This window comes from Natrix helvetica, assembly GCF_964273705.1.
Source record: "Natrix helvetica genome assembly, chromosome: 1".
Classification (NCBI taxonomy): Eukaryota; Metazoa; Chordata; class Lepidosauria; order Squamata; family Natricidae; genus Natrix; species Natrix helvetica.
The window spans coordinates 223,755,280-223,779,986 of NC_138548.1; the positions used below are offsets into that span (position 1 = coordinate 223,755,280).

The window sequence follows — 24,707 nt, forward strand, 5'->3', positions numbered from 1 at the left end:
CTCAGATTCCCAAAGTGTGCCTTTAACCCGCATGCAGAGGCCTAGTGGTGGCTTGAGATCAGAGAAGGTCTGTGGCTAGAGCTGGATCTGTTCAGAGAATAAGATTTTTCAGATCTGAGATCTCAGACCTATTTCAATCCTCTCTTTCAGGCAGATCCTCCCAGACTCATTTGCCTACAAAGCTTTCTGGGATTGTAGCAGCAACTTTCCTTCCCATAGAACAGGGGATCTCCAACCTTGGCGACTTTATGACTTGTGGACTTCAACTCCCAGAACTCCTCAGTCAGACGGGTTGCCTCAGCTGCCCTTGGGTAGAGTTTAATTTTATTTTGTTATCCTTGACTTCATTTCCATGGAAGCCAGTAATTGAAGTGGCATTACTGAAATGAGAACCTGCAACCAGCCCTGTTAACCTTTCAACCTCAGATGTAGAATAACATTTAATCCAAGAGAAGAGGGTAAAACAAGATGGACATACCTTTTTATTGCAAATTCCAAAGTAAAAAGATGTACAGTACAAAGGAAATCAGATAAGTCAGAATGCTGTTCTTTCAATCTGTTTTGTTACTTTTAAAATACATGTTATTTTGTTCCCCCTGCTTCTCCCTAACCCAAATCAGCTTTCTCCCATTTGCTGTTATTATTTTAAACCAAGCAAACCTACAGGCTGGGGTTTAAAGATGTGGACAATAAACACATTCCTGAGATGGTGTTGCAAGCAGAATGCAGCAAAAAAAAGTATTTGCTTTGATATCTATTGGGGGGAGGGCTTTTGTGGAGGTTTTAACAGCATTAACCACACCATCTCATTATATTTTTCCTTTAGTTCATGGTTCTGTCACATACACATCTAGAACACAATGTCCATGTGAACCTCAGAAAAGCATTTGAACAGATGTGAATTAAGTTGAGCCTCACAACACCCCTGTGAGGTAGGTAATTACCCATTATACAGATGGGTAAAACTGAGGCACGCACAGAGAGGTTAGATAATTTGCCCGAGATCAATCAGCCATTTGGTCACTCATTCACACAAAGCTGAAAGCAGAAATCACTAGAATCCTGTTAAGAGAATTATCAAAGTCTAATACCTGAAAAAGACATGTCCATTCTTTTAGAAAATCACTCTCTCATCATGCCCTCTAGCACTCACATTTTCTCTTCCCCACACACTCCCACAAAAACATAGACACACATGCATACCTCCCTATATAAATGCAACATGCAACATATGAGAAATATATGGATTCATATTTAAGGTGACACAATTCTAGTAATGCCATTGAAATCCGTATGAATGTTGTCTTGAATTTCTCTCCATCAAAATGTTCCAATCTAGTTTAACACCAGAGTTAAATTGGAAATCTCTCTTTTTTCACTGGTAAATATAAACTTTAAAAATAATACTTTGCATTCTGGAGAATGGCTGAGTGGACTGTTGCCATTAACTGCCCTTTTAAAAGGATTCCACATGTGCTCTTCATCTCATTGGGGGTCACAATAATCCTGGTGAACTTTCAAACAGTGAATGCTTAGTTTGCTATTAGTGCATCTCCTGCAAAGTCTAACATGTACTGGTTCTTTGTAAAGGGGGTGGACAAAACATCTACTCAGTACTCCTTTCACAAACAATCCTTGTGTTCTGTGACTGTAACATTCTTATTGTAGCTAATATGGTGAACTCTGGAAAGAAGATTAGGACATAAAAAAATTCATAGTATGAAAGGGAGAATGAGATCTGCAGACATGTGTGCCACATTCATACAAAGCAGGCCTGTTTTAAAGCAAGTGTCAGTTCTCAGCAATATCACAAACAGATACACAAAATGAAATTATATGCAGAAAAAGTTGTTGGCTGTATTCCTCTCAGAAGGGCAACTTATACAAGTCTCATGCAATTCTTCTCAATCATAGTTTGATTCCCAATTGAAGTATTGATGACAAAATAGGCACTACAGCAACACAGCATACATTTGTCTGTTGACAGAGATCATTTCCACATGGGAGAAGTAGCTCGGAAGAATTTTTCTTTTCTGGCCACATATTCCAAGTGTTCAAAGAGAGCAAGGGGACCATGAACTGCCTCCCTTGGCAGACTTATTAAAAACATAACACCTGGTCTTCTTTTGCTCTTAACTCCTAGCAAAGCAAGTGCATAAAGCAAGGATGTCTCATCTCAGCCCTTCAAACAGAAAGCTTTAAAGAAAAGGTCGATTGGAACAAACAACTTAAGAATAAGACATTGGCACACTGGATGGTTACAGAACTGCACAAGCCAAGGTCTGGGTGTCCACTGACAATCACACAGCTAACACCCTAGCACACAACTGTTTCTGGAGAGAGTGTTACTAGTGCACAAAGGTTAGGTAAGAGAGGAAAAAAGCATGAAACAGAGTACTGCAAAACTACCCATTTCCTGTGCCAAGGTAAATGCAGCATCCACCTGAGAACCTTCTGTATGTGAAAGAGTGATTTTTATGCTTCAAAAAAACCCATTAGCTTTTCTCAAGAGCTTACCTGTCTTAGCAGATAAGGGTATTTACACACTAGTGCATGAGGCTGAGGTTCTTAATGTCATGAGACCAGATAGTCCTTCAAGCTAATGTTCTTATCATCTTTGTCAACCTAGTAGTTAAGCCCTTTCTGTTAATAACCTAAACAAAAACCAGCTTGAACCAATTCTCTTCATTCCCACCCATCACAAGAGGTGACTGTGGACTTTATTGTTAACAGTTCTCTCCCCCCCCCCCTCATTACTGATTATGGGGAATGCTTCAAAGCCTCATAAATACCAAAGCATTTGAAGAGAAAATATATACAAACCCAGGAATCATGTATATCACTTTTTTTTCAAAAGGAGTTATGAACACATTGGAACACCTTGTACCATGAAATATAATGTGGCCTCCCCAGTTGCATGTAGGAGGCTGCATTTTCCTGATATATCTATCTGTTTACTCTGTTGCCAAATACTGGTTGCCAAGAGACAATATTATATACATCCAAAACTCAGCCCAAGGAAATATTCTCACTGGACCAAGTCTGGCCCAGTTCATTATACCTGAATGTACCCTGTATGACAGGGAATGTTGTAGCTGAGTAACAACGCTCTGTCCTTTGTTTTCCAATTTCTCCCAATCTTTCTGGTCCTTGTTTTTCCCTCTCTTGGATTTTGAAGCCTCAAACCCATAAAGATTTGTAGGATAATATTAATTTAACAATATTAACTTAGCAATAGTTTCCATCAGTTTTTCATCAAAGTGTTAATAGTCCAAAACTATACTCAACCTGAAACTGGCCATTTCTAAATGCCCATAATATCCACTGGAAAAAAACAAGAGAACTCAGTATAAATTCTTAGTCTTACTGGCTTATTCCTAACATCTGCTCCTACATTATTATTTATTATTTTTACAGTTATCATCAAAGAACTTTTTTTTAACCTTAAAACGTGAACTACTCAAAAGATCAAACCGTTATCTTGGTAAAATGAAACAGGGAATGTTTATTTGGGGCTTTTTGAAGTATGGGACTACATAACTTTCCAAATATGTGGTGCTTTGTTAGTTAACAATTGGAATAACTTTCTAAACCAGGAAATAATTAGGAAGATCCTAATTGCTCCATCTAAGTTATTATTGTTCAGTTGGGTGGCAGCATCTTTCCCAAGGTCTCAGGCAGAAAAGGGCGCTTCCCATCATCTCCTATATGTTCTCTTTAACTGAAGACCATCTGCCTAAATACAACTCATATGCATGACTATGGACCTTTCCCAACAATGATAATGTTCAGATCTTCTCCACTGGTTGGTTACCTGCTCTTGTAATAATACTTGAAACAAATTAAAAACCCAGATAGATTTGTGGAAACTGCAACAACTGTCTCAGGATTAATTCAGTGTATGACTCGTTTTCTTTCTATTTACTCTTTATCAGAAGGTTCAAAAAGAAGACCAAGTGCAAGATGACATAGGCTGCATTATTTTATGAAACAAAATATAAAAAAGAGCAGTACTGTAAATTAAACACATTTCAATGTAATTTCTCATAGATAGGAGAATATCCCCCCCACCTTTTTTTTTTTTTTGCTATCTAAGCTATTGATTCATTGGGAAATTGCTATGTGATGAGTGGTACAATTATTTGCAATGGAGTTAAGATTTCTTTTACTGATGTCTAGTAACCAGAGAACTTGGCTATGAGCTGTTCTTCTGGCTGTGTAGTGTTAACGATATGTCCAATTCTTAGCTACCAAAAATAGAGGGTTTGCCAACTGTGCCACTTACCAAAGAAGCCTGTAAGTAAGAATAGGCACATTTAATTGTCATCCTAGGCAAGTGATATGTGGATTCAGTCTATTATTGCATCCTCCCCTTCAATACTCAAATATCAAAAGTCCATTATTCTTGAACAAAATCAGCTGATCACTATGGGAGCACATTAGACTGTTGTTCAGCCCCCTCACCCATCAGATATTTTATATTTGAGAATTCTCTTCCCTTTGTACAAAAAATTGTTTTACTTTTGCATTGTTTGGTTTGATTGATAATTTATCCATACTACAGTTAGCTGAGGATTATCCAGTTTTACTGAAGTGTCAGTGTTATCACATAAACAATCTAAACAGTCATCATTTTTAAACTATCATGAACCTCATAAAATACTTTTTGAATATTTTAGATATAGGATTCTTTATTTTAAAGAACATTATCAGAATGATAGAGTTGAAAAAAATAGGTTGTCTCCCTAGATTTACCCTACATGGGAAGCACATTGCAACTTTTTAGCCATATCTTTACCTCTTCTGCAGTGGGAGTTGAAAAAATGGTCATAAGATTTATGCCAAATGATAACTTGTTTTCTGTTCATGTCAGCCTTACCACCACAAGTAAAGATGCTAAGTTTCTATCTACAGTGATTCCTATAAGAAGACATAGAATTGTCTAATCTTGGAGTCATGGCATTATGAAGGGTTTTCTCCCCTTCTTTTAATCTATTGTATTCCAGTTTCATTCCATTTCTATGTTATCTTACTATCTTAATATTTTACTGCATTTTATTCAAATTTTCCTTTTTCTAGTTTTGGCATTATGACTATTGTATTTGGCCTCTTTTATTGTGCTGGTCATTGACAGTAATTAAAGAAGTCAAAGGGATGTTAAATTACTTAAATATGAATGCTAATTCATTTCGGTTTGCATTGAATATACCCTATATATGTTGTTTTAGTCCTTTTCCATATATCATTCATTCGCTAGGAAGATAACCCCCTAAAGAGGTTATTCTCATTATTTGAATTTTTAAAAAAGAAAGGAATTTATAAACAAATGCACTAAATGTAATGTTTTTTTTAAATTAAAGTTAATTTTTACCAAAACTGTTTTGACCATTTCTGGTTATGGGGAAGGTAGATGGAGTGAAACAATGGGATTTAAAAACCAATGTTATTAAAATTAAATTTACATTTTCAAATGTTTCTCAATAAGTTTGAGACTTACTTGACTGATTCCTAGTTTGGACCATGTTTTTCTAAAAGCACTGGCTGTTTTTGTTGAAATAATAAGTTCTTTTCTTTTTTATCTCTTTTTAAAAAGTTCAGGTATATCTTTATATAATGTTCATATATCTCAATAGACCATTATAGGAGGATTCATTTTTAAAGATTTCCAAAATGTAATGCTGATATATAAAAATACCAGAGTGAGGCTCCTAATTTCAGTGAGGTCTGGTTAATTGGGATAACTGGTTAAAGAAATCTAAAATGAAAGAAATTTGAAGAAACATTGTGCAGAAACTAGAACAAAATGTTAATTTTAGTTAGGACATAGTTCACAGTTTTGAAGCTTTTTCTTAACAGCTTTTTTCTTAAGCAAAGCTCGAGTAATATAAGAAATTTCAAATATTCTTAAATAATAAGCAAATATAAATATAGATTGCAGGCATTTTTACTAAAATTTGCCGAATAAAATTTGATAGCACAAACACTATATGTGCCAAGCTTTTCATATGGAACAGTAGTCCAGCTGAAGAATAAATATGACATTTAGCCAAATCTTGCATAGAGTGGTCAAAATGTATTGCACCTCAGAACCAAAATACAACCTAAGTAGTTTTGTTGTAAATACATTTTTGCAATAAAGCTTTTGAGAGGATATTTTTCCTCTGAAGGGATGTACTTAAATTGACATCATCTGAAAAGTGGAAAAGGAAAAAAATATTTTTAGAGAGATAGAAAATTAAATATGGACTGTGGCATAAGTCAGAAGCCACTCTATTTAATTTTTTGTAGTCCTTTGTCATGTACAAAAAGCATGCCAGTAAAATAAAATGATATATTACAGTATTTATATTATTGTCTTAAAAAGTTCAGTCACACTTTTCAGCTCTTGTTGTTGTGCTGTTTACAATGTTGCCTGTACAAATGCATGTAATTTTATCATACATATTTTATGAATAGTTGGGATAAAACCTAACAAGAAAGAAATGTTTTGCTCCTTGTGGTATCTGGTGCAGCAGAATTATTCCACTGATGTCATGGTAGCTAGATTATGCAGTTTTAAAAAGCTCAACTTGGCACAGATATCTATCAAATGGCTTACTTTCTGATTAACCTTGTAATAGGTATCTAAGTTGCAAAATTCTAAATGTCAAGCATCTGCCACTAAACTGAAAGGCATTGCTTACTTTCTTAGCTTTCTTTTAATTCTGGAATATTTTAAACCTTTTTTTAAAAAATATTTTTTGCCCTTTTATAGATAAAATGGTTTTGGTCCACATTCAAACAGCGTCTTTCACCATGTTGCAGAAATTCAACATATTTCTTTACAGCCTTCTGCAATTTTTTTTTTTTAAAAAAGCTGTATGGTTGAACAATCTTGACTGTAGTGCAATGCAGACATTGACCCAAGAACGATTCCATAAATCTGTGCCCTTAGAAGATGAATTATTATGAGGATCGATTTATTAAAAGGGGACATAATGGACATTAAAAAAAAAAAGAATGAAACATGCCAAAGTAGTTCTTAGAAACATAAATGTTAGTTCCCCTCCGTTTAGAATGCTCATCGTGTTAGAGTTAAGACTAGTTGAGAGGTAGCTCTTCATCCCTCCCTGAATATGCAGGACCATTAAAATTACCACCATACAACAATATGGGATGAAATGTGGAACTGGTGAAGGCACATGTCAAGTATGACACTTTTCCTCTCAGTGCTGTATCTATGCCACAATGCGACTTTGCTTACCAAAAGTAAGATGTTGTATATTCATAGATATTTAAACTATTTTCATAATTATTTAAAATATTTTTGGTTTGTTTTCCTTAGGGGAAAAATGCAGCTCAAAGAATCGGATAAAACCATGTAGCTGCAGAAAACGGTTAGTGAAAGAACAAATCCACTTGTGCCGAGTACATTTCCCACATCACAGCACTCCAAAAAAACGCAACGTTTTGCCAGTAAAAATAGCACACACAACTCCTGTCATAAGCCTGCCTGCAATAAGATTGCTTTATATAACTGCCAAAATGTGTCATTGAGAGATAATATGTTGTTTTCTACAGTGCTTATTTCTAACAGAAAAAAGTAAATATGGCAGAATGGATACTGAACTGTAAATATTGCAGGATACAGAACTACCTGGTGAGTTTTCTTGAAGCCCTAATGTTCCAGATATTGAGATCGTATTACAACTACTTCCTGAATTGGAAGGGTGCTAGAGCAGCATTTTGGTGTGGATTTGGGGAGTTACTTTTAAAAAGTGGAAAAGAAGTTGACTGCATGAAGCTTATTAAAAATACACACAAACTCCTTGATTAGTTTCACTTTTCTCCTCTTGTGGGAGGGTGCATGGAAAGATTAACACTTGGAAACTAGGTAAAGAGCATAATCATAGCTAAGAGTAACTCTCCAAATACAGTGTGCTGTAGTCAGTGGAGTGCCTCAAACATATGGCTTAACACATGGCCTGGACAGCATATTGAGTGTCTTGTGGTTTTATGATTCCTCATGCATGATTCCTGATCACAGCATGCCATCATGCAAATCATTTCTATGCATTGAAACGAGCACAATTTTATTTAATTTATTTTTGGAATCAGCCTGAGCGAGTTTGGCAAACTGAAAATACCTGATTACCCCCATCTCTCACAAACCATGGTGAAGCCCATAGAATAAAAAGTATGCAGGTAATTACTAAAGAAACGATGATGATTAAATGATACGGGCTAAATACATGTCATTTCAGCTTTTTGTTGATGCTCTACTTGGTTTTTTTCCCCCCTCCTTTTTTGTTTTTGTTTTTTGCTGCGTAAACTAAATGTCAAGTATGAAAATCTAGTTTTGCATGAACTAAACAACCCTTTAAGTGATATTTTTCCAGATTTCCTTTCAATAAAATGAAATAAATAAATAAATAAAATAAAATCTTTTTTTTTTTTGCTGCTTCGGAAAAAAAATATGAATCCTCAAGCAGCAGTTTTTTCCCCCTTGTTTGTGTGTGTGTGTTTTATTTTGCTTTTTTGTCCTAAGTTGCATTGACTGATGTGGAACATGCAGTATCCACTTGCCCAGATTGTATAAAATCCTTGTTCTCCTTTGCATTGTTTCCTGTTTTTTTTTAATATATTGGTCTAGATGGGTCCATTAAACAGGTGGTAGATCACTGCTTTGAGATGCAACATGGTCACACAGTAAGCAGACTATGTTTGGTATAAGATCTTTAAAGTTTCTCCACAGCTGTTCGCTATTGATATATATTTTTATCAGGAAGTTTGTAAACAATCTTTTCTGCTCACGAGTTTTCTACAGTTAATATTATTATTATCATTATTATAGAATCATCTCAGCATTTGGGTTCCCTGACATCTTTTTGCCTTTTTGCCCTTTCGCGTCTCCCTTCTTCGGCCCGCTGTTTCTCTTTTTCAGGCTTAGTTACGCTGTCATAAGATGGGAGGGAAGCTGTGGATGGAGTGCCTTCTTTTTTCTCCCTATTTGTCCCTCCATTTTCTATTCTGTTGGAGACGTTTTTTCGGCAGATAAATCCCCTCTTTGCTAAACGGACCCTGTAAGCCCTCTGGATCACCACTGCGGAGACCTCCTCCTGTTTACGCCGTAACGTGGTTGTGATGGGCTCATAAGACACTTTGGAAGGATTAGAAGCCACAAATCTCTCTTCCATCTGTTGCCTCAAGATGTCTAGTTCACCACTGTCACCCAGTACACGTTTGGTAAAGGCAAAGAGGATGTCCAGGCAATGGATTCTGTCCCCACTGACCATTGGCAAATCCATGGCAATGAGTTCAATGGTGTTGGGTTTAGGAACACGAAGAGGGTGCTCCAAAGCATCGGCAAAGTCTGCCAACTTGCAGTATTCAATGAACTGGGTAGCATCAGGGTCAAACTTCTCCCAGATCTCATAGAAGGTTTCAAAGTCATCTTCACTCAGTGGATCAGCGCTTTCCTCTGTAGCCACACTGAAGTTCTCTAGAATGATGGCAATGTACATGTTTACCACAATCAGAAAGGAGATGATGATATAGCTAACAAAGAAAAAGATCCCTACGGAAGGATTCCCACAGTCACCTTTGAAGCCACTCCCAGGATGTTCCTTTTCCAAATCACAATCTGGAGGACGGTTGAGGATGGGTAAGAGCAACCCATCCCATCCAGCTGAGGTAGTGACCTGGAATAAGCATATCATGCTGTTGCCAAAAGTCTCAAAGTTGAACATGTCATCAATACCGGCCTCATGCTTGACGTAAGCGAAGTTTGACATTCCAAAGATGGAAAAGATGAACATCACTAAAAAGAGCAGGAGGCCAATGTTGAACAAGGCAGGCAAAGACATCATTAAGGCAAAAAGCAAGGTGCGGATCCCTTTAGCTCCTTTGATCAGGCGCAGGATTCGACCAATTCGGGCCAGGCGGATGACTCTGAAGAGAGTTGGTGACACAAAATATTTCTCTATGATTTCTGCCAAAAACATACCTTTAAAAATATTGAGGAGAGAAAAGACAGTTACAATGGTGTCAAGTCATCTCACATTCTTTCTTCAGAAGCATGGAAGTAACGGGCAAATTTAAGAGAGTTAGAAAATCACAGCTTGCTTTAAAAGTCACCATCTCTTAGTCAATAGGCCCTTTTAGTAATGACTACAGGTAGTCCTCAACTAATGACCGGTTGCTTGGTGACCGTTCGAAGTTATGATCTGCCTGCAAAATGGGACCCAGATCTATAGTTCTGACAATCCAAAGTCACGGCCACCTGACTGCACTTCAGGTGCTCGGCAACACACCTGCACTTACAATGTGACCACATTTTAGGACACTTTTGCCAAAACTGGTACTTCCGGTTTTCTTCAAAAGCATACTCATAGCAAACAGTGGGTTCACACTTATGACCATTGTGTTTCACTAAGTGAACACTGCAAAAAATGTAAAATCATGTCGGTCACATATTATTGGCCAATTTTATGACTGTTACGAATTGTGGCTGTAATAGGCAGGCTCTGTTAAAGTTGTAACTTGAGGCCTACCTGTAAAGGCCTTTGCCAAATATTCAAAGCAAATACAATTCAAACAGCACAGTAAAATTTGATGTCAACGCTCACATACGGTAACCGTAGTTGATTACAATTACCATAAACAACTAGAAATCCTTAAAAATGCCCCATGGTCAGTTAAACTGTTAAGTGACACCAAAAGCAAGAGCAAGAGGCACATTGGTATTGAAATAGCCTCTCTACATGACTGCTTACTCTGTTACACACAGAAAGCAGACACAGAGGACTGCCAAGGAACATCTCAAAGTAGCAAGCTAGTTCATATAAATAGTTGTCTGTCATGCCCCCATCGGAGTCTGAATCTGTGGGGGAAGATGAGCTGGAACAAGAGCTGACAGAGATCGAGAGGGCACCTCCATTGGCCTTGGAGGAAACTGGGGAAGGACAGAGTCAGTCTGGACAAGGCTTTTCAGGATTAGAAAGGCTTGCAGATAGGGAGGAGCAGGAGAGACAAAGCTCAGGCGAAGAGCAAGGACCACTCCCTCCTGATCCTAGAGCACGGAGAGAAGAGAGAAGGCGAGACCAACACAGACTGAGCTGGCTACGAGGGAGGAAAGTGCTCCACCCCCCTTCACAAGTCACATCTGGGGACTGAGATGTAAGGAGGTGCCAGTGAGAGGGGCATTTCTTGGGAACAAGTGCTGAATCTGTGGAGCCTCTTGTGCACTTGCTTACTGTGCTTTGTCTTGTAGGACTTGCCTGGTTTGCTTGGTTTGCCTGCTTCACTGAACTTTTTGCTCTGGTTACTGTTTGACTAACCTGGTTTATTGGACTGCTGGCCCTGGTTACTGTTTGGCTAACCTTGCTTACTGGACTACTCACAGCCTGAGGCTGCTGAAGGTGCATGTGAGAGTTTTGCTCCAGGACTTGTAGTAAACATGGGGACATTTGGGGGCAAAGTTGGAGAAATAAGGGAGGGAGGTTCCTGTTCTCTGGCTGTGTTGCTTTCATACCACGCCCCAGGTCATCACAGAACTATGCCAAACTCAGTCGTAGCTTTAAAAGTCAGTATCAGTACCTTGAATTGAGTCTAGTGACAAAATGAGAATCAATGGGATTTAACATATTCCAGGAATATTTCCATTGCTCCTCAATAAATTTTAATAGAAAGCTTAGTCATTCTATATAAGTAGCAATTTTAAGAGGCAATCTCAAATTACATTGTAAAATAATATCATCCAAAACAGATTAGTGACCATGAAGACAAAGAGCAAAGGTTTCCCCTGCCTGGTTGTATCCGACTCTAGATGGTACTCATCTCTGTTCCTTATCTGAGGGAGGCAGCATTGTCCTAAGACATTTCTGTGGTTATGTGGCCAGCATGACTATGCACCAAGGCACATGGGATACTGTTACTTTCCCACCGAAGTGGTAGCTTTTTATCTGCTTACATTTTCCATGGTTCTGACCTGCTAGGTGGGTAGGAGCCAGGACAAGTAATAAGAGCTCACCCCGTCACTCCGCTTGAACTTTCTGACTGACAAGCTCGGCACCTTTAACCGCTGAACTATTGTGCCCCCTGAGTGGCTATAAAAGAACTGATTAATGATAGAAAGAACCAAAATTTCAGCTCCTAATCAGTCTCGGTTTCACTATTAACAAGTTCACATTTTCATTTTGATGTTTGCAACTGAACATTAGAATCGTCCATTTCTTCAGGTACTTTGATTAACTGTGCTAGATACATGAAAAATATTTCTATATACTTACCTACAATGGAGAGTATCACAACCACAAAATCAAAAATATTCCATCCAATAGTGAAATAATAGTGACGTAAGGCAAACATTTTCAACACACACTCGCAAGTGAAAAAGATAACAAAGACAAAATTGATCCAGTAGAGGATCTCCTCCATCTGTTTGCTTTGTGTGTCGGTTTCAACCATCATGGTCACCATGTTGAGACAGATGAGTAGCATTATTAATATATCGAAGGCTTGCTGGGTGACCAAGTCGAAGACAGCGCCTTGGATTCTGTTCTATTATACACAGAAAAAATGTGTATCAACACTGTGAAATATCCAGTGTACCTTTGGTACTATCCGATTAAAGAAGATTTTAATAAGATGGCAACAAAAGTTTTTTTCCCCTCCCATTATGAAGATGCTTAAAGGCAGATTGAAAAATGTTCAGTCAGCATGATATTTAATGAAGCTTAGCTGCATGTAAGTACATATAAGATTATAATATGATTAACTTCACATTCAGCTTCATTTTCTCCTTTAAATTGTCATGATGTTGGCTTTGTTCAGTTTTATTTGCTGCAGAGCAAATATCAGGTAGGATAATTTAAGGAAATGGTAGAGAAATCCACTTGTTGGTTTTTTTTTCAGCAGCCAAAGTAAGTAGGTAAACTAGCAGTAAATAGTAAGATAGCTCCTCTATTCTGCTTCAAGTATATTTATCCCAGAAGAGGCTATTAGATTTATCTGACACATTTACATACTGTTTCCCATTAAAGAAAACTCATAGAAATTTGCAGTTAGAACAGTAGGTTTAAACAATTGATAAAAATACCCATATTTTTCAGACTATAAGATGCTCCAGACTATAAGACACACCTAGCTTTTGGGGAGGAAAACAAGAAAAAAAATCTGCCTCTGTCTCCCAGCAATTTGCCTCCTTGCAGCAAACAGCAAGGTCAGATTCAGCCTGATTTAGCACGAGCAGCTGATTGGTGGTTGAATCTGCCTCCTGGAATACTTCCATCAGCTGTTCCAGGCTGCGGGGATCACCACTGCTGTTGCACCCCATTTTTGGCCTCCACAAATCCCATTTTCAGCCTGTTCCAGGTGGCGGGTATAGGTGGCGACAATGGTGATCCCTGTCGTCTGGAATGGGCCAAAAATGGGGTGTGTGGAGGCTGAAAATGGGACATGTGGAGGTGGTGATAGGTGGCAGCGGTATGGGTGGCAATGGCAGCGATGATCCCCACAGCCTGGAACACCTGCTGGAGATATTTTGGGAGGCAGATCCAACCGCCAATCAGCTGCTCGTGCTAAATCAGGCTGTGCTGAAGTTGACCAGGCTGTTTGCTGTTTGCTGCAAGGAGGCAAATTGCTGGGAGGCAGAGATCGAAGGTAGAAGCGGGTGGGTGGGGCTTCGGCAACAGTCGCTGTATAAGACACACATTTCCACCTAATTTGGAGGTGGGGGGGGGAAGTATGTCTTATACACCGAAAAATACAGTGTATTATCCAGCTTTTAATTCAATGTTCAGCACTCAGATCTTCTCTGTTGCGTGAGCTACACTGGCTTCTATTTTCCTTTGCATGCAATTCAAGATGCTGGTCATTACCTTTGAAGTCCTATATGACACTAGGTCAGGCTTTCTGCAGAACTGCCTTTCCCTAAGAACATCTACCCATCCTACCAAGTTAGATAGAGCGGGCACACTCCTAGACCCGTCCTTTAAACATTACCATCTTATGGAAGCTAGGGAGCGTGCTCTTTCATGGAAGCACCTGTCCTATGGAACACCCTTTCCCCTAAAGTTTGGCAGGCTCCTACCCTCCTGTTCTCCCATAAAGTACTGAAGACTTGGCTTTTCACCCAATTGTTGGGATAAGATGAAGTGACCGCACCTATCAAGGGCTCATACCTGAATTCAGCATACAGGTAAGTCAAAAACACCTGCTGTTGCAAGATAAGATCATAGATGGCTGACTGGGTGGAGGTCAGGCCCTGATTTCGGGAAAAGGATTCTGTAATAGCACTTTGCCAGAGGAGCCTTCTGATCTGGCATTAATTTCTTTCTCGGGCATAAATTTTACAAGAATTATGGAAGATAGTACCATAGTTCCAGGAGTGGGATGATGAAATGGAGGCTAAAAGATTTGTGGGTTTCTCAAGGCTGCCTAATGTGGAAATTTGAATCAGAAATCTCCCAATTGATATTTTCACCCATTACCAATTATAATGGTTTTGCTTTTCATTCCTGAATCATCTCAATGGGTGGAGAGGGATGAAAGATTCCACTTGAGTATATAAGGAATGGCATGCTAGAAAAAAATTGAAAAACTTACCAGAGGCCTGGGAATTGGCTTTTGAGGTTTTTTGGACCCTAATTTTTTCATGGCATTGTAGTATTTCTTCTGCTCTTCTGTCATAAAGATATCCTGACCTCCAAAGTAAAGGGGAAGACGGGAAGAAAAGGAAGTTGGTTACAATCCATTCAACCTTGCTTGAAGATTATGGTGCATATTCAATGAATAGGCTTTTCTTACTGCTTTGTGTGGCAAAGAAATTGCCCCACCTCGAGAAGTAATTGTGTCAAAGAGTTAAGTTCTATTTAGTTCTGTTGTGGGAACATCTAAGTTAATGTAGTGCCCACCAGATCTCAGACTATAATTCTCATCAGCTAATAGCTGTGATGCAAAGGTTCAATTTAGCATTATAAATTGTAATGCTGTCATTGTTTGAAATGAAAAGGCACGAGAAACTTGTCCAACAGGAAATAATTTATGTGAAATATATCTGTTGTGTATTTACTAATTACCGTAACTTTCTTTGGGGCATAGTTGAAGAAGTCAAAATGAAAACAATTATACAAAAGGTTACTAAGCTTTTCCTTTGCATTTGATTTACACAGGTAGTCCTCAACTTATGACTACAGTTCAGCCTAAAATTTCCATTGATAAGCAAGGGAGTTGTTAAGTGAGTCATGCCCCAATTTACGACCTTTTTGCCCCAGTTCTTGCAGTTAAGTTAATCTTCTGGTGGATAAGCAAATCTGGCTTCCCCCAATGACTCCACTAGTCAGAAGCTCCCTAACAAGATTACAGACGACAATCCCAGGCAATGGTGGGTTCCTACCGGTTTGGACCAGTTTGGCCAAACTGGTAGTGGTTTGACGGCCTGGGTCACTGGAACCGGCAGCAACCCAGGCCTGCCACACCCCCGAACCGGTTTTCCTGGCAGCACCTACAGTGCCGCCATCTTGTTTTTGGCTTCTGCGCATGTGCAGAACAATTTTTATTGTATTGTGCATGTGCGCGCATGCTGCGCACGCACGAGCAAACCGGCCATAGTGGCTGCTGGAACCCACCCCTGATCCCAGGACCCCAGGATGCTGCAACCATCATAAATACATGCAAATTTGCCAAGCATCTAAATTTTGATCGCGTGATGGTGGGGATACTGCAATGGTCATAAATGTAAGAACCAGTCATAAATCACCTTTTTCAGAGCAAACGGTCACTAAATAAATGTTTGTAAGTCGAGGACTACCTGTAATGCCCCTTTCCCTCATTAATGTCATCTTACGATAACTACAGTTGCCATAGCTGACTTGCATGTGAGAACCTGCTTTTAATCGTTTACATTTTGGATGAGCAGCAGCAAATTTTGGGAAAGTCTCTCCTCTATCGTTATTAGTTGATAATTAAATAACCATTCTAGGATATATCTTTCTCTCTTCTTTTCCTTCTCCTTGTGTGCTAGAAAATATGAAAAGTTGACCTATCTTTTTCTTTTGCTGATTGAAGTTGTCAATAATAACACCAATGAAGAGATTCAAGGTGAAGAAGGATCCAAAGATGATGAAGATGACAAAATAGATATACATGTAGATGTTGTCCTCATACTTGGGCTGCTCTTCTTGCTATAAGCAGAGACAAAATAATTATATATTGGAGGAGAGGAGAGTGGGGGGGGGAGACACCCCCAATTTATATATACTCAATCTATTAATGTAACAAATCACAGTGGATTCTGTGCAGAAAAATAATGAAATAATGGTCAAAGGGCATAGGCAAAGGTAAAAGAGAAAGGAAATCTAACTAAATCTTACAGTATTTATACTATTAGCACCCACTATAGTTCTGCAAATCTTTCTATTGTTGCAAACAACCCTCATTGAGACTATATCCATGAACCACTTTATACACTGACTTTTTTGTTCTTTAAACATTACTTTTGAGCATCTCATTAACTCTACCCACCTACAATTTACCCTTCTCTTCACCCTTTAATATTTTTTCCTCCATTTTTCCGATCTTTATTCATTCTCTCCATATGATCCATATACTTCTCATATTTATTTTGTACTGTTCAATTTTGTACTGCATTTAGATTCATTTGACATTTAATCTCAACTATATCTTGTGTTATGCCATATTTTCACAGCATTCAAATTATTTTTACATTTTTCCTATTTTATCTCAAACTCACATGCATCTAATAAATAGGGCAGTTTAAATATTTTGCTTCTGGTTAAATTCACACTTATAATAAAGAAGAATTAAATGATTAAATGATGTCCTCTTCTGGGAAATCTTTGCAATTTACGCATTATGCTAAACCTAATGATTAGAAAAGTTGCCCTTTGATTCAAAGGCTCATAGGGATCCATTACGTACAGAAATCCTCTTTAATTTCACTGTAATGAAATTAATTCTGGGGCCATTGCTGAATATTCTGTGCACAAAAGAGATCAGGTTACATACACAGAAGGTGCAGCTAGCGTCTGACAATTGGACCATTTTTTAAAACTTTCCCTTGAGATGATTAGCATTTTTTCTTATATAAAATAATAAAGTCACTCTTGCTTCTAAATCCCAGCAAGCAGTAGCAACCCACTTGCCTTGTTTGGGCTCAGAAGCTGAATCAAATTTGGTTAGTATATGGATGAAAAACTATTAGGGAAATCAGAGCTATGGATTTGACCAAAAAGCTGAAAAATATCCCAAACTAAGGCAATAGGCAAATCACTCACGTATTGTTGCCAAACAAAGTAAACAGTTGTATCTGTGCAAAGATCAAGGATTCATCATAATTCTTTGCTTTAAAAGCAGTGCTAGGTTCATAGCCATATTACCTTTCTAGAATCTACTGCTGCATACATTATATCCATCCAGCCTTTGAAGGTAGCCTGTGGAAAAAGCACACTTCTTTTAAAGAGGAGGAAAAAAACAAAGCCGGCACAGAGCAACATGAATAGCCAGCGTTTATTTATCTTTTGCTTGCTTAACAAACAAGATTTGAAATGCTGTATTCACTTTTAATTAGGCCTAGGAATACTCATTTGTTAACATTTTTATCTTCTTCTAAATACAAGAGGTGTATTGTGATTTAATATCGGTTTCATTCCTCCCATCCAAACTTTTCTCCTTCTTGTCATGTCTTTTAGATTGTAATCCCAAAACATGAAACATTATAACTTCCAACCTTTGTAAGATGGCCACTCACCTCAAAGGCAGAGGTAGGATTCAGCCAGTTAGGGCTAATCCCAGCACTAGCTGGCCCTGCTCCCACCCATTTTTCAGCATATTTTTTTGACATTTTTCAGGCCATTTTCAGGCCGTTTTTGGCCTGTTTTTGGCCCAAAAAACTGGCCTGAAAACAGACTGAAAAATGGCCCAGAAAACAGACTGAAAAATGAGCAGGGGCGGGGCCAGCTGCGTGGGATTTGCTGGCGTGGGATTTGCTGGTTCGCCAAACTGCACAGAATCTTAACTACAGGTTTGCCTGAACTGGAAGCAGTCCACCTCTGGGGCTGTGCTGATTCACATGTTCTTAACTGCTTCCACTTTCGTGGAATTTCTCACCCATCCTAAACACACAAGGGACATACTATAACTGCATTTATTTTGGTAAATGGTACATCCATTTGTTCTCTGGCTTGTATATGGAATGTGCACTAGGATAGTCTATAAATCCTTAACAAAACATTTGCATGTTCTTATGATTTTCAAGATAATTTAATCCTAATAATCCTATTTAGTTAAGGATATTTCACAAAATAATACATTATAACATCCCGTGTAATAAAGTGTAATTTTATTTATTGTTTTTTTAATGTGTTTTTATAATGATGTAGGCTGTCCAGAGTTATTTGTTGAGATGGGCAGCTACAGAAATCAAATAAATCAAATAACATTGAAAATAATATCACTTTTGACTTCCGGTTGACGTCATGGCAAGAACGTCTTGGAAATTAGAGGCCTCCACTGAGCTCTGCAAAATCCAGCTGGCAACCACTGTCAGGAGACCCTACAGGGTCATAGCCGCCTTGTAGGGGCAACAAAGGAAGGAGAGGTGCTTCGTTGACCCTGACGAACCTGCAATTTCCTTATTAGATCTGAAGCAAGCTCTGCCGAATGACAGCAGGGACAATGGCCATTTTTGGCAGTCACAAGCTGGGGTAACTGGGACTACAAGATTTGTGCTGGAGTGGTGCATGGACAGAGCATTGAAACTGGGTGAGATAACTGCCAAAACTTACTCTAAAGACCCAATTTAAGTACAAGAATTTTAGAAGATTATTTTCAAGCATTAAGGAAGTGCCAATTAGACACATGGAGAAGATTAGAGACTGAAAATTAAGAGGTGAAAGAAATGCCCAAGGGAAGCCTTAAAATACAGAAAACCTGGAAAAAAACTTTAAACAATTTGAAAAGTGATTTTCAGGATAAATTATTTTGCTTATTTGTATTTCTAAACCCCCTGGATTTATCAGATAATCAGCTGTTTTTGACAGACCATTTCATGTTGGACTTGGGAGCAGGAGAGCCATCTACTGGAAGAAGAGAAGCACTACAGCACTACAGTGTCAGTACTTTTAGTGAAAGTGAGTCCAATACACATAAAGTCTAATACACAGAATAGAAGTAAATAACATCTGGAAGGCAGCCTAACTTTGACTCTATGCTAGAAGACAACTCGGATATGTTGAAAATACTTAATGAGTTTTTGTTCCCTTTTGAAGATTTCTAAGATGAACTAAATTGCAAATAACTAAACCTTATTGAAACTGGCTATTGGATTATGGATTTAAAAAACTGGAGAAACCTGGTGGATTAATTTGGATTGGATTATTAATGCTATTTGGCAGAACATTCTACAAGATAAAAGAAGAAAGGTGATAGAAGAAAAGAGAAAATAATGAGTTAAATAAGACTTTAAAATTTGGACAATTGGGAAGATATGTAATTGGAAACCACAAGGCTGTAAATTACCAAAGAATTTTAAAGATGATAAATTCAGGGGTTTTGGAGATATAACTATGGGATTGACTGAATTCTACTAAACAGGAGTTTTTTTCTTAATACTGAGACCTTGGAATCATAGAGGTATACTGAGTAATTTTCATTAAATTGTTACAAAATGGATTTACAGGGGATAATGGAGGTAAATGAAGAAATAATTTTGATGCTCAAAAGCATGCATGAAACTATAAAGAACAATAAGGAGACAGAGGGATTGTTTTAAAATACAGAAATGAATGTAGAAGCCACACAACAATTGGGGGAAAAGATGAACATGGCATTCAGGAAATAGAGGAGAAATTAGAAGAAGCAGTGGAAGGAAAAAATTAAAATTAATTAAAATGAGATACAAGATGATAACGATAATGAAGAGAAAGGAGCAATAAGTAGAAATCAATCAGATAATTCTTTAAAAGCTTATAATAGAACAGAGGAAAAAAGAGAAAAATCTCTTTTAAAAAAGGAAGTCTTATTGAAGGATGCTCAAATAATACAGCAGAAAAAGACAAAGGGCACACTGAAGGGTTAGGGTATAAAAATATCAAAAAAAGTTATAAGATTCCAAGAAAGAGAGATAAAAGGGTGTTTAAAAAGTCAATAAATAAGGGAACTCCAAAAAAGCTTAGAGACGATGGATAATAAGAAAATATATTAATAAAATGGAAAAATAGAAAATAAAATAGGGAAATAGTAGCATATATATTAACAGAATCTATTAGAACTAAAAATAAGCTAAGCTTAGTAGGTGAAAGTTTAGGATTGGGTAATCTAATTGTATTAATAATATTAATAGTGTTTTAAAGTATATTGTGAATTTAAGCTTTTAAGGATTAGAAAGTGATTTTGAGATATTTATCTGGGATTGATTAAATTTGGTTAACAATTGGCTTTATTAGTAGTTCTAGACATTTGGGATATTGAAATTATGGTGGAACTAATTTTTTCTAAAATATTAAATATTAGTAATTTAGTAGGGGACAACATATACAAGGTGCAAAGAAATGTTATTTATGTTTAAATGAATTAATGGAAAAATGATAAAGAATTATAAAGAGAGAATGGTATCCTAGGAGTTGGAAGACTAGTATACTTATTTGTATTATTACCGCTAGCATTGTTGAAAAAAGATTTGACCCAATACACTGTCAATACACTGTCCACAAAATATGCATGGTGTGAAAAGAAAATTGCTAGTGAATCATGATTTTTTTAAAAAATCACTTTTGTAATTAAAATAATGAAAGGAATCTTCATCCAGTTTTTTAAACTTTCTGATTAATGGATACAATCAGCCTTTCTAAAAAATAGCACCACAGATCCTGAAATCTTCAACTACCTTTGCAGGAAAACCTGGAACCATAAAATGATAGACAAACTACCCTTTTGAATCGCACACACAAAAAATCCTCAGTGAAGTTGCTCTAGGATTCATTTCCAAGTGATTTATTCTCCTACCCCACCTCTGCTTCTCGTGAATATACACAAAGACTAATTCTGGAATATCATCCAGGTTGTGAATGACTCATAGGCAGTGTAGAAGATTGGCCTTGGAAGAACAGATGGACTGCATGCATGAAATAAGATCCCTTGGATATACAATAATATGCAATACAATAGCAGAGTTGGAAGGGACCTTGGAGGTCTTCAAGTCCAATCCCCTGCCTAGGCAGGAAACCCTATACCGTTTCAGACAAATGGCTATCCAACATCTTCTTAAAGACTTCCAGTGTTGGGGCATTCACTTCTGGATCACAACCTATCTTCAAGATGACCACGGTTTAATGTCAGTTGGTAAAATCCAAAAACAAAAGTGAACAGAGACTGTATTGCTTAGCATATATTCAAACTAGAAACACCTGCCCCCTTCATTTTCTAACAGCCACATGGAATTAAGAATTCTTCGGGAAACTATATATCACTCCTCCCTCAAAGCTAAAATTACCAGTTACTTAGCTCAGGCCACTCCTTATAGGAACAGATCCTTGCTATTTCCACCTTCACTGCTTAAAGAATAAACTGCTCTTAAGTCCTCACTAATAAATGGGATGCAAGTGAAAAATAACGAGATTCTTTCCCATGTTTATTACTTCAAAAATGGAAATGACTTCTTGATTGGCTCCTTATAATCAATGCAAAATACAATAAAAAAGCGAAAATGTTTGGCTGATCCATCTGAATATGGGAAAAGATACATGGAATTTACAAAAGGAAAAACATTTAAAGCTTTAAATATTTTGGCAATTATACAATAGACATCAAGCAACAAAAATAGAACTTACAATTTGTAGGAGGGCCAGGTACCCTGCACCAACATTGTCAAAATTAATCTTTACATTCTTCCACCGAATCTCTGTTCCATTGGGATCCATCAACTTCTCACACTCTGTCTTGTTGTTCACCTCTTCTATTTCAAATCGATACTCAGCCGTCTCATTAAAGCAGTAATGATACTTCCCAGCAAAAAGATTAACCCCCATAATGCTGAAAATCAGCCAGAAAATAAGGCAGACCAACAGCACATTCATAATGGATGGTATAGCACCCACCAAGGCATTCACAACCACCTGTGTTGGAAGGGAAAGCAAGGAAGAGAGTGTTTCAGTACAGAAAATTTGATGACTTAGGTTTTACAAGCAAAACATCCATTTGTCTAGTTTTAGTAAGGGGAGCAGAAACAAGGCTAGTCTCATAAAACTCATCTTAATTCAAATAAAATAAAATAAAATCATGTGTCTCCAAGCATTTTGTTTTTCAAAAATCTTTTATTAAATAATTTATCCAAACCAATATTGGAAATTAGTTTTTATTTCTTTTGCCATTCAATAGGTGGTTAATTAAAAAAAAATTAAGATTGTGAAAAGAAGGGGGTTCTGCATTGATAATGTCCAGGAGAGTCTAATATCCAAGTCAGAATCAATTTTTTTAAATGAGACACATGTAAGTTAACTTAGCCAACCATCTTTCCCCATTTTAAAACCAGATTCATAAATTTGTGCCCTGCTACTCCTACTCCCATGAAGATAAGTAAGGAACTTTAGCCACATGTTTCAAATGGGAGTAGGAAAGGGTGCCGAACTTGTTCTAAGACAGTGGTAGCTTAATATAAAATTAATCAGGACTATATATTCTTTAGTAAGCAAGGCCAGAAGTGTCCCAAGAGCTGAGCATGCATATTTGCAAGCTCAAAAAGAAAAAAGCCATATTCCCTTCTCTGCTTCATAGCAAATGACACTCATGTTTTATAGTTTCCTTCCTTCCTTCCTTCCTTCCTTCCTTCCTTCCTTCCTGCCTGCCTGCCTGCCTGCCTGCCTGCCTGCCTGCCTGCCTGCCTGCCTGCCTGCCTGCCTGCCTTCCTGCCTGCCTGCCTGCCTGCCTGCCTGCCTGCCTGCCTGCCTGCCTGCCTTATCTTAATATTTAAACAGAAATGAAGACGTATCATCTGTATTGTTGGTCTAACATATATAAGACAATCAATAAACATCTCTTTTATTTCAGAATGAGAAAATTAAAGCTATCATTCTGAAATTATTTAATTTACAGAGCAAGAAGCTATTAATATACATACTGCACCATTCATTCTTAAAGAGAAAGGGCTATATGGTAGGGCTATGTACATCTTCCCAAACAGATCTCTGAAACACATAGAAACAAGCATGATGTACTTATTTTGAAGATGTTAAGGCATCAATCATTTTTTTAGATTTACACAATATTTTGAATGCTGTCACTCACATTTCTCCACTTGAGTGAGAATGTATTTCCATTATTTTGCCAGCTATGATCACTCTTTATAATGATTTTCAGAGATCTAGTATTTGGCATCCATTGTTGCCTTCAGCGTTAATTTCTAACATGATTCTTAGGCAATGACATTTCTTTTAAAAGCAGTGCTACTTTAGACATTTTTTACAACAAACTCCTGAAAATGGGAGAACTAGGCACATCTCCCACCCTAAAGGTAAAGGTTCCCCTTGCACATATGTGCTAGTTGTTCCTGACTCTAGGGGGCAGTGCTCATCTCTGTTTCAAAGCCGAAGAGCCAGCGCTGTCCAAAGATGTCTCCGTGGTCATGTGGCCGGCATGACTAAATGCTGAAGGTGCACAGAATGCTGTTACCTTCGCACCAAAGGTGGCTCCTATTTTTCTACTTGCATTTTTACATGCTTTCGAACAGCTATGTTGGCAGAAGCTGGGACAAGTGACGGGAGCTCACTCCATTATGCGGCGCTAGGGATTTGAACAGTTGAACTGCAGACCTTTCTGACTGACAAGCTCAGCGTCTTAACCACTGAGCCACCACATCCCAAGTTCTCCCTCCCTACTAATAGGCTATGAACCTCTCCCATAGTAAAAAAATAAATCCCCTAATCTGGATGTTAAAGAAAAATGTTGTTTCTCTGTTGAATATGGAAAACTTCTGGACAGAGCCTTTCCCATTGACTGGACATGAGGAAAGTGTTCCTAGTGCAAGGTCAAAAGGCATGTCAGCAGTAGGAATTAGCTCTCACAGCACTGTAATCTCCCTGTCTTCTTCTGTCAGCTCAGTCTCCTCAACTTCCTCCAGTCAAAAACCCTCATCTACTTTCTGCTGATTATTGTATTTTTTAAAGTGTCAACAGATGGCGACATTATTTTACATTAAGTTTCACAATGGTGACATAGCATAATTTGTGCTTAGATGCATAATCCTCTGCAAAAATTAGGCATTGTATGAAGCAGAAAAATTATTGCAATCAACAGCCCATTGACTTCTGAATAGAGGCCTATCAGAAATAACAGAAACTATTAAATTCAACATTATCAGCCTATATTTCAGATACCAACTGAAAACTTAAAAAACACATTCTTTGTTCTTGAGATCGGTGATAATGAATTAAATAAAAACCACGTAAATTTATTGGTCATATTATTGTGACTTGACACTATGTTGCATTTTGATTTGCTGAGTATTTGTCTAACAGGATGAAATGTATCTCTTACTTTTCTACTCATTCACTTACAATGTAATCATTATGCCCATAGTTTAAACAAATTATCAAAACCATTGCAAACTATTATGAGAAAGGGAACATGGCTTTTGTGTGTCAACTATATATTAAGAAATAGTAAAGTAGGGCATGCAAATTTCATAACAATATTTTAATTCCTTCCCCCCAAAT

General features: G+C 37.6%; 1 protein-coding gene across 3 annotated transcripts in view; it reads right to left on the minus strand.

Annotated features, from left to right (window-relative positions):
• Positions 1-231: 231 nt before the first annotated feature.
• The window catches only part of SCN8A (sodium voltage-gated channel alpha subunit 8), a gene marked incomplete at its 5' end in the record, with an annotated part of 96,497 nt that continues 72,021 nt past the window's right edge, over positions 232-24,707 (minus strand). For all 3 annotated transcript variants that reach the window (XM_081946149.1, XM_081946148.1, XM_081946147.1), the window contains 6 exons: positions 232-9,985; positions 12,270-12,540; positions 14,587-14,691; positions 16,026-16,163; positions 17,379-17,432; positions 21,828-22,112. In XM_081946149.1, coding sequence (XP_081802275.1) covers positions 8,841-9,985; positions 12,270-12,540; positions 14,587-14,691; positions 16,026-16,163; positions 17,379-17,432; positions 21,828-22,112 — 1,998 coding nt within the window. In that variant the 3' untranslated portion in view covers positions 232-8,840. The remainder of the gene's footprint in view (positions 9,986-12,269; positions 12,541-14,586; positions 14,692-16,025; positions 16,164-17,378; positions 17,433-21,827; positions 22,113-24,707) is intronic.